Genomic DNA, 9,320 nt, shown 5'->3' on the forward strand with positions numbered 1-9,320 from the left:
GGTGCTCCCAGTAATGGGAGAGGCCAGGCCATGGGCCTCGTCCCGTCCTGGGGCTTGCCCTTACCCTGGGAGGGCCCTGGGGCGCTGCCGCTGACCACAGGAAGGAATGGAAATGTCAAGGCATGAGATTTCTGGGACAGGATCTCTATTTAATGGTGGTAAAACCAGTATGAATGTTCTCCATAACAAATACACAGCCAAAAGTGAGAGTAAAAAGACATTGGGAACTGGGGCTCAGCAATATAGAAACCCTCATCGATATACAACTCACAATGAAAGAGCTGGGAAGAAAAATCTTGGCATCCAAGATTTGGATGCCTCCTCCTGGAGGAGGTCCTGCCTGGATCTGTAGTGCATGAACCCACTTCAGCTGCAGGCAGTAATTCCTACATCACTCAGGAGGATCAGCACTGAGTCTGCACAGTCAGAGTCTGGCCATGCACATTAGAAGGTCCTTTCATCATTAAAAGGAGAAAATATCTCCTAAAAGGAGAAAATATCTCCTGTACTTGTCATCTCTTGACACGTGTGCAAGTTCCAGGGCCCCTCCCCGATGAGTCCTGCTTGTCAGATGTGTCCTGTATCCACGTTGTGTTTTCCTTCTTTCAGAGCAGCCAGCATCTGTAATGTCTCTTCACTTAATCTGGATTTCTTCAGCCTCTGAGAAGGAAAGAGGTTTAATCTACCCAAGCTGTTGACAGTTGGCTGTGTCATTGTGCAGCCAGAGACACTTAAAAAAAAAAATAAAAATGACAAAAAAAAAGCAGTGAGCTTTTTTTTTTTTTTTTTTTTTTTTTCCCCTGGTGTTTTCTGCTCTGTTATCCAGCTCTTTCTACTCCAACAAGCAGAGCACAGGGAGACTTGAGGCTCTGGGCCAAGGCAGCTTCTGCTTCACGACGTCCTTTGCCACGGCCTCTGCCGGAGGCAGGCAGGGTGCCTGAGCATCTCACAGGGCAACTGTTTGCTGTCTCCCAGGTCGTTCTCACCCAGGTGCCACTGCTCATCCACCTGGATCCACCAGTGTCTGTCCTCCACAGCACATCAGCACACTTTGGGGCTTACAATGCCGGCGATCCCTCCACCTCTAGCCAAAGGACCGTCCTCAGGGGGCTGGTAGAAGCCCTCCAGTGTACTCCATGGACTCCTCCAACCCTCCTGGTCTGCATCATCTGCCATGCCACCGCTTCCGAAAGGGAAATGGCACCAGCCTACAGCATCACAGCCCCTGTGCTCACAAGAATGCTTGGGCTCCAGGGCAGGTTGCTGTTTTGCAGCTCAAGGTACCTTAAAGCTGACCCCTTGTAAATACACTCCCGTGAAAGCACCCAAGGCAGTTGCCACAAAGTGCTTGTCCTGGCTCTCGTACAAGCAGTGGCAGACCTCCAGCTCACAGACTGCTGCATCAGAAGAGCTAGGGCCGTTTCCTGGCTGTTTTGAAGCCACACTAATAGTTCCTGTGTAATTTTGGGTGAAATTTCATACCCCATCTCCTCCAGCTCCTTTCTGCATTCCTCCTCTAAGAGCCCAAAGAGGAACTTTGGCAGAAGTGTCTCATGGAAGAGGCTGCTCGGGGTGATCTCCACTGGCCTCTGCTCCTGGGATTGGGAGCACAGCTCAGCCTGGGGTCAGCTGAAGGAAAAGCACAGTTCATCAAAGCCATCATTCACCAACAGGAACCTCTCCAGCTGCCCCAGCATCTTGGCAATGAGGTTGGCCAAGCTTGTCCTGCTGATCAGGAGGTTGATCTCCCAGCAGTAGATGTAGAAGACACAAACTCCACAAACACCTTGCCTGGTGCCCACTCCGGCACAATCTTCCTGGCTGTTCAGCCATCTGGGCTGGTCTTTAAGAGGCACAGCAGCAGTGGAGTAGGTGGTTTGCTCCTCTGGGATCTCCGCGTGCCTCTATTCCCATGGCCACAACCTTGTTCTCCCATCGCTCTTCATCGTGGTGCTTGTTGGCAGTCCCCAGCTTTGAGGACCTGGTGTTCAGGCCCACCAAGCTGGGCATTGTGGTCCTTTATCCATCTGTAAGCATGACATATCTGTTTTTTTTTTTTTTTTTGTCTGGTTTGTTTCTGTACGTATTCCAGTAACCTGAAATGGTGAGAGGCTGCCTTATGCACCTGTGGACCATGAGGCGAGCGGTGGCAGAGCCCCCTGAGAAGAGGAGCAGACCCCAGGGCTGGAAGAGAACGGGGTCTTGGTTGGCTGCACCATGGGCCCCCCCACATGCCCTATAGGTCTCCTTGTGACAACACATCCCATTAAATAATAATAATAGTAATAATAATAATAATAATAAATGTCCTGTCCCCACCAGGACAGCAGTGTCCCCACCAGGAGCACCACATCCCCACGAGAACATCCACGTCCCCACCAGAAGCATAATGTCCCACTGAGATCACAGCCAGCAAGGCTGCTTCAGCCCCTGTGGGACCAAAACAGCTGAGGCTGGGCCAGGTGGAGGTGCTGTTAGGATGGTCTTTCCTCACATCAAAGGTTTTGGTCAAACAAACAAACACAAAAAAAAGCTTCAAAAGCCCAGGTAGCCTCAGGGTGACAGACCTGTGGTGCAGCAGGATCTGCCCAGCTGCTGCCAGGTGGCGGGGCAGGGTGAGGAGCAGCCCTGGGGGGCTGAAATTCGGGCTAAACCCAGTCTGCAATCTCCTCGGAGCAATTTGCACGCACCCGGCAATGAGCAATAGCCGTGCTGTTGTGTCAGCATGGGAAGGAAGTAGGTAAGGGCAGCCCATGAAGGAAAACCATACACGTCCTTACAGAAGCCACGTCCCTTGCAGCGTGAAGGCAAATCCCACGAGAGCGAAACCTGCTTAACCGATTACAAAGCGCCTGGAAGTTGTAAAACCCTACCTTGGCACGAATGTGCCGCGTTCGGCTCAGAAAGCAGATTTGGGTTTTGGCTCTCTGCCACCAGCTGGTAATTACAAAGAGTGTCAGCCAAACTAAAAATGTATCTTGGATGGAAAGAGACCCAAAACAAAGTCAAATAAAGCCCTTTGTAAGTGCTGCTGCCAGGATCCTGGCAAGGCTCCGATCTTCCTGAGCCTTACCAGTCCTGCAGTGACGGCACTCAGGCCGGGTTGACTTAGTGTAAGCACATTAATGGCTGCAGACTATTTAAAAAATACTAATTAAGGATTGGTCTGGTATATCGAGAATGGTGCCGAGGACACTGGAAGTCAGTTGCACTCCACGCTGATTTTATTACTTAAATACCCGCAGCGCAAGAGCTGGGCACATCCTGTGAGCAGTGAGGGAGCTGAGATCCGCTGGTTCCCATGAGAGAAACAAAGCCCAGTCTGAATATAAGGCGAATTTACTGAGCTGGGCTGTCCAAAATCAGGGGACAGTCCCTGCCTAAGGGACTGGGGTGAGCCTGGCCAGTGGCTGTGCAGAGCTGGATGCATGGGGCAGCCCCCAGTGCTGCCTTACTGCTGCTGCCTCCCCCCCAAAAAAAACGTGGAGAGGGAGAAAAGCATCATCTGGAGCAGTCATCTGAAAAGCCAGCACTCTTCTGCTTGTGGTTGTGTACCAAAAATGCTCTTTTTATGGGGCTGGACATCACAGGGGTGCTCTGGCCACCCGTGGGTGACCTGGTAAAGAGCAGGAGGGCAGCCCCAGGTGTTTCCTAGCCCCAGAGGAGAGGGAGGAGGTGAGCACATCGACCCCCAGCTCCAGGAGAGCAGATTGCATCTCCTTCAGGGGTGCTCATAACCATCTCAGTGGTCCACAGCACCTTCGTGACGTCCTCAGCAGGCTGCTGTGCTGCCAACACCCCTTCATTTGGGGAGGGAGATGGTTGGTGAGGGGGGCCACGAGCCAAGCTCTGACGCTTGGCCTTGAGGGCCATTAGAAATGAGCCCTGGTCGGGCTTATTTGCTCATTTATTTGCTGCAAATGCAGCCATAAATGGTGTACTAATAGATCCTCTGGAAGAGATTTGCAGCCAGGCATGGGTCTTATCTCTAATTACGTGTCTGGCTGAGCTGCATCTGGCTCCAGGGACGTCTGGGTGTATTTGGTTCCTGAAGCTCCTCTTGAAGCCCGCTGGGACCCTGGGCTACGAGCAGCGCCAATTAATACCCACCCCGGGGAGAGGCAGCCACGGCCACGCGCCGTCTGGCTGGGGGCTGCCGTGGCTAGGAGGAGCCGTCCCACGGGGAGCAAACAGCCCCCGGCATCTGGGCGATGCCACCAGGCCGAAACAGGGAAAAACTGGGTCGATCGGGCTGGCATTTTCAGCTGGGATGGAGGCAACTCCACGAAAACAGCGGGAGAAAGCTGGAAAAGAAAGGGAAGGGAACACAGGCACTGAAAGTGCCTCCTCTCCCAGATGTCACGCCCGTGTTATCGCAATGTTTCCAGTGTTTCCAGAGCATCCTTTTGTTCCAAAAGGTTCATTTGCATTTAAAGAAGCCAGCTGCAAGGGGTGGGTGGGTTGTGGGGGACATCGCCGGGCACACTAAAGATGGCTTTGCCCCCTCCCCGTATGAAATGAGCGGAGAACCAGAAATTATTGCTTCACGTGGAGCGAAAACAATCAGCTGTGACTCGAGGCGTTTCCCAGGTCTGCAAGCAAACAAACAAACAAAAGAAACAAAATAAAAACCACCCAACATTTCAGCTGGGTGCAGCCGCTCCTGGTTTGCTCTGGACCACCTCATTTTCCCCTCCTGCGATGAGGGCAGCCGGTGGGCTGGGGACCAGCTGAGCCCCCCTGTTGTGTGCCGGGATGCCACCCGCTGCCCCTCGTCCCGCTCCGTCCCCCCGGGTGGGGTGTCCCCGGAGCGGGGGCATTGCTCTCCTCCACTGTCTCCATCGCTCTGGCGGCTCCGCATCCCGCTCTCCTGTTGCTCAGAGATGTGGAGGCAGTTGCTAAGAGACACCGAAACGTCAGTATCTGGCCCTCAAGGAAAAAAAAAAAAAAGGAAAAAAAAAAAAAAAAAAAAAAAAACGAGAGACAGAGAAAGAGAGAGACAAGGGAGGACGAGGAGGAGGAGGGGAGGAAGGAGGTGGGGAAAGACCTGCTCCGATTGCCAGGCTCGGCAGCAGCCCTGGCTGCGGCTGCAGAAGCCACTTGCCCAACTTGGTGGCCACCCGAGGAGCCCTGCCTGGCCACCCAGGCCTAGCGGCTGCGGGGAGCTGAGCCCTGCTTTGTCCCCCAGGCAGCGTGAGTATCCCGGGGACCACGACGTCCCCCAGCACCACCGGGGGGGATCGGCAACCATGGCGGGGAAGGGCTGGGGGGGCGGCTGGGGCGGCAATTTCCGCAGCAAAAACAGCTGAGGTGGGGAAAAGATGGAGCTGGGGAGGGCACGGGAGCTCGGGGCGAGGGAGGAAGGAGCAAAGATGGCCAGGCGGCGGGGGGCGAGAGCAGGCCAGGCAGCGGGGCCGCCTGGGCAAGGGATGCTGTGGCGGAGGGAGGGCCAGGCGTGGGGATGAGGTTATCTCTGCGGGGGCCAGGCAAGAAGGGTGTCCCCAGCAGCGGGCAGAGCTGACGGTGACGGCTGGTACGCCCCTGGCTCTGCCCACCGCCTGCCAGGATGAGCCAAGCGAAGCCGGTGGGGTCGGGGCCCTCTTTGTGCTTAAAGGCTCTGCTGGCAGAGGTACGGTGGGGGCTCGGGGGTGGTGTGGATGCCCCGTGAGCCATAACCCCCCCCCTCCCAGCAGGGCTTACTGCTAGCTTGGGTTTCTCTCACCCCTCTTTTCCACAGGCGGCTGAGAACGGCCTGACACCAGCCCTGTGCTGGGGGGGGGACTCGGTGTGCCCCCCGAATGTCTCCGGGACACCCCAAGCATTGCTTGGCTAGCTCGGAGCCCACCTCCGCTCCCAAAAGCTTCCTCGGCCAACGCCAGCAGCCCTCGGTGTGAGCGGAGGGGTGCCCCCCCCCGGGATGGTCCCCACCAGGCTGTGACGGGCAGAGGATGCCGCTGCGGTGCGGCCGGCGGGCTGTCCCCGCGCTGAGGCCCGCTGGCCGCCCCGTTCCCCGCGGCATGGCACACGCCGGGCTCTGAGATGGGCCCAGGGGCTGGCCGCCGGCCCGCCATGCTGCTGGGCCCCTGGGTGGTGGCGGCGGCGGCGGTGGTGGCGGCGGCGGGCGCCGGGGCGGGCTGCCCGGTGCTGTGCACGTGTCGCGGGCAGGCGGTGGACTGCAGCGGGCAGCGGCTCTTCTCGGTGCCTGCCGAGCTGCCGCTGGACACCGGCAACCTGAGCCTGGCCCACAACCGCATCGCCAGCATCCCGCTGGGCTACCTGGCCTGCTACGCCCAGCTGCGCGTCCTCGACCTCCGCAACAACTCGCTGGAGACCCTGCCCACCAGGCTGTTCCTCGGGGCCCGGCGCCTGACCCACCTGGACCTGAGCTACAACAACTTCAGCCTGGTGACGGCCGACATGTTCCTGGAGGCTAGCGAGCTGCTGCGCCTCGACCTCAGCCACAACCCCTGGCTGTGCAAGGTGCACCCCAAGGCGTTCCGGGGGCTGGCGCAGCTGCGGGAGCTGGACCTCAGCTACGGGGGGCTGTCGGCGCTCAGCCTCGATGCCCTGGAGGGGCTGACGGGGCTGGTCACCCTGCGCATCGGCGGCAACCCCTGGGTGTGCGGCTGCGCCATGGAGCCCTTCCTCAAATGGCTGAAGAGCCGCATCCAGCTCTGCGCCTCAGGTAGGTGGCCCCGGTCCCCACCGTGTCCCTCCCCTACCCCCCCCCCCCTCAGTTTTACGGCATCCCCGGCCCCTGACGCCGCTCCCCTTGTCAGATTCACAGCTGGCCAAGTGCCAGGCCCCCCTCGAGGTGAAAGGGGTCCCCCTCTTCTCCCTGACGGAGGAGAGCTTCAAGGCCTGCCACCTCACCCTGACCCTGGACGACTATCTCTTCATCGCCTTCGTGGGCTTCGTGGTCTCCATCGCCTCGGTGGCCACCAACTTCCTGCTGGGCATCACGGCCAACTGTTGCCACCGCTGGAGCAAAGCCAGCGAGGACGAGGAGGTTTAGGTATGGCCGGGGAGGCTGGGACGCGGGGCTCGCCCCCGTTGCCCCCAGCCACCCCTCGCCTCCCCCGCTCCCCACCCCGGCCCCCACCGCCTGGTGGGGACACCGGACCGTGCCTTGTCCTTGTCCCCTCCTGCTGTCCCTCGTGCCTGGCCGTCGTGGCGAGACCGGGGGACGGTTCCCCTCTTCTTTTGCCCAGAAATGGGGAATTTTCACCCCAGCTGGTCCCCCCCCCCGGGACCGCCACCACTGCCATAAACCCTAGCGGAGCTTGGAGCCCCCCCCAGCTCCTGGGGCCGGTGGAGGCAGTGGCACAGGGGGCACACGGGGGGGGTGCCGGGGCCAGGAGCCTCCACGCAGTGCCGGTCAGTGGGAGATGGAGTAGGGGCTGCAGCTGGGGGGGGAGGGACCTCCATTTGAGAGAGAACCCCCCCAAAAGCAGTGTGTGCCTTGGGGAATGCCCGCACCCACTGCCTGGGGGGGGGGAACCATGGAAATCCTCACTTTCACCCCATAAACAGCACTGGTGGAGCAAGAGCCCGGCAACCTCCAGCTCCCTGAACCCTGTCTGTGCTCTGCGACCTTGCCAAAATGCGGGGGCCAAGCCCAGGACATGTCACTGCCACCCGGCTCAGTGCCACCGCCCGCTGGGGGACAGACCTGCGCCTCGCTGGTGACCCCGGCCACCGCTCGGATTCACAGACAGCCCCAGGGCCATCGTTCCTGGTGGCGGGACAAGAGCTGAAGCCCCATGAGCAGCTCTCGGGCACGGCTTTCACCAGCCACCTTTTTGCTCCTTTTCCTCCTCCTCCTAAGTTTTGCACAGGTCCAGGGCCATTCCAGGTGCCAGATGGCTTGGGGAACCTGTGCTGATCTCATCATTAGGAGGTAAAAGGAATGCCAAAGGAAAAAAAAAAAAAAAAGGAAGAAAAAATAAAGCCAACAGCCCCTCTGCCCAGCCAGGGTGGGCACTGCTCCCACGTGCGTTTTACACCGTCTTTGTGGCCGTTCCTGCAGCATGTAGGGCTGAGGACTACCACCTCCACCCCAGCTGTAAAACCCCTGTGGTCACATAGCACTTTGCTGCCAAGAAGCATTTGCTCCCATCCTCGGCCTCCCGGGGTGGGTTCTGCTTGGGGAAAGCCCCCCCCCTTGCCCCTTCCCTGGGGCTGCTTGCCTGCCGGATGCATCCTGAGGAGGGGCCTCCCGTGAGCTGTTTTATTTTCTTACCGTGTTTCCATGCCTGTAGCTGGAGTGTAGATGCACAGTTTAAAAACAAACCAACCAAAAAAAAAGAAAAAGAAAAAAAAAAAAAAAAAAAGACGGGGAAAAATAAGGCAACGTGCTGGCTTGATGACTCCACCCCCAGCACCGAGTATCTCCCGGGGCTGGGAGCCCTGGTTGCAGAGTGAAGGCAGAAGGCTGGGTGCAAATCACAGCGGTCCCCGTGGCAAAACCCCGCAGGGATGTGGCCTTGCGCAGGCTCCCAGTCCCCTCGCCAGGTCCTCACTGATCTGGCGGGCAGCCCTGAGCCGTGGCGAGGAGAGCTGGGGCCGTGCTGGGCTTGTACCCGCGGTGGGGTTGCACCCACAGCAATTTGGATCCCTGGCAGGTTTGCACCCACAAACCCCAGGCCCGCAGGAGAGCAGAGCCCACCGATGTTGCCTCCTGGGATAGAGGCACTGGGGGTCCCTTTTTTCGTTTTGGTGTCTGCCCCTGCCCCACCAAAACAGCCTCTGGATACCAAGGACAACATATGTGTTTCCCCCAGCAGTTCCTGACCCTGTTATTGGGTGACGGAGGAGAAAGTGCGAATTCAAAGCTCCCCAGCATCCTTGAATTCATCCAGAACAATTTTCTGCCTTTCTGAAGCAAAAGGGCCTTCCCTCGTGCTTCGCTGCCCTGCATGGGGAGGGCAGGGACCTGCCTGAGGGTGCCAGCCCCCACGCCAGGTGCCCCCACACCACAACCACGTCCAGTCCTGCAGCGAGCTGGGGAGCTCCCAGGCGTGGAGGCAGCCACCCTGCCCTCCTGTTGTCCTCTCCTTCCCTCAGCCGTACCCTTATCCTGTCTTCTTTTTCCTTTCCTTTCCTTTCCTTTCCTTTCCTTTCCTTTCCTTTCCTTTCCTTTCCTTTCCTTTCCTTTCCTTTCCTTTCCTTTCCTTTCCTTTCCTTTCCTTTCCTTTCCTTTCCTTTCCTTTCCTTTCCTTTCCTTTCCTTTCCTTTCCTTTCCTTTCCTTTCCTTTCCTTTCCTTTCCTTTCCTTTCCTTTCCTTTCCTTTCCTTTCCTTTCCTTTCCTTTCCTTTCCT

General features: G+C 58.0%; 1 protein-coding gene across 1 annotated transcript; it reads left to right on the forward strand.

Annotated features, from left to right (window-relative positions):
- Window positions 1–4,965: 4,965 nt before the first annotated feature.
- Window positions 4,966–8,345, forward strand: LOC118157385 (leucine-rich repeat-containing protein 55-like). The gene is made up of 4 exons (XM_035311688.1): window positions 4,966–5,193; window positions 5,738–6,685; window positions 6,780–7,015; window positions 7,534–8,345. The coding sequence occupies exons 2-3, from the start codon at window positions 6,040–6,042 to the stop codon at window positions 7,013–7,015; spliced, it is 882 nt and encodes a 293-aa protein (XP_035167579.1). The 5' UTR covers window positions 4,966–5,193; window positions 5,738–6,039; the 3' UTR covers window positions 7,534–8,345.
- Window positions 8,346–9,320: the final 975 nt, after the last annotated feature.

The sequence above is a fragment of the Oxyura jamaicensis genome (assembly GCF_011077185.1).
Source record: "Oxyura jamaicensis isolate SHBP4307 breed ruddy duck chromosome 5 unlocalized genomic scaffold, BPBGC_Ojam_1.0 oxy5_random_OJ106502, whole genome shotgun sequence".
NCBI classification, from domain to species: domain Eukaryota; kingdom Metazoa; phylum Chordata; class Aves; order Anseriformes; family Anatidae; genus Oxyura; species Oxyura jamaicensis.

Excerpts from the sequence above, each read along its gene's own strand:
- LOC118157385 (XM_035311688.1), top strand. The coding sequence starts at position 6,040 with ATGGGCCCAGGGGCTGGCCGCCGGCCCGCCATGCTGCTGGGCCCCTGG. Across the intron at positions 6,686-6,779 it reads CATCCAGCTCTGCGCCTCAG|ATTCACAGCTGGCCAAGTGC; the intron begins GTAGGTGGCCCC and ends TCCCCTTGTCAG.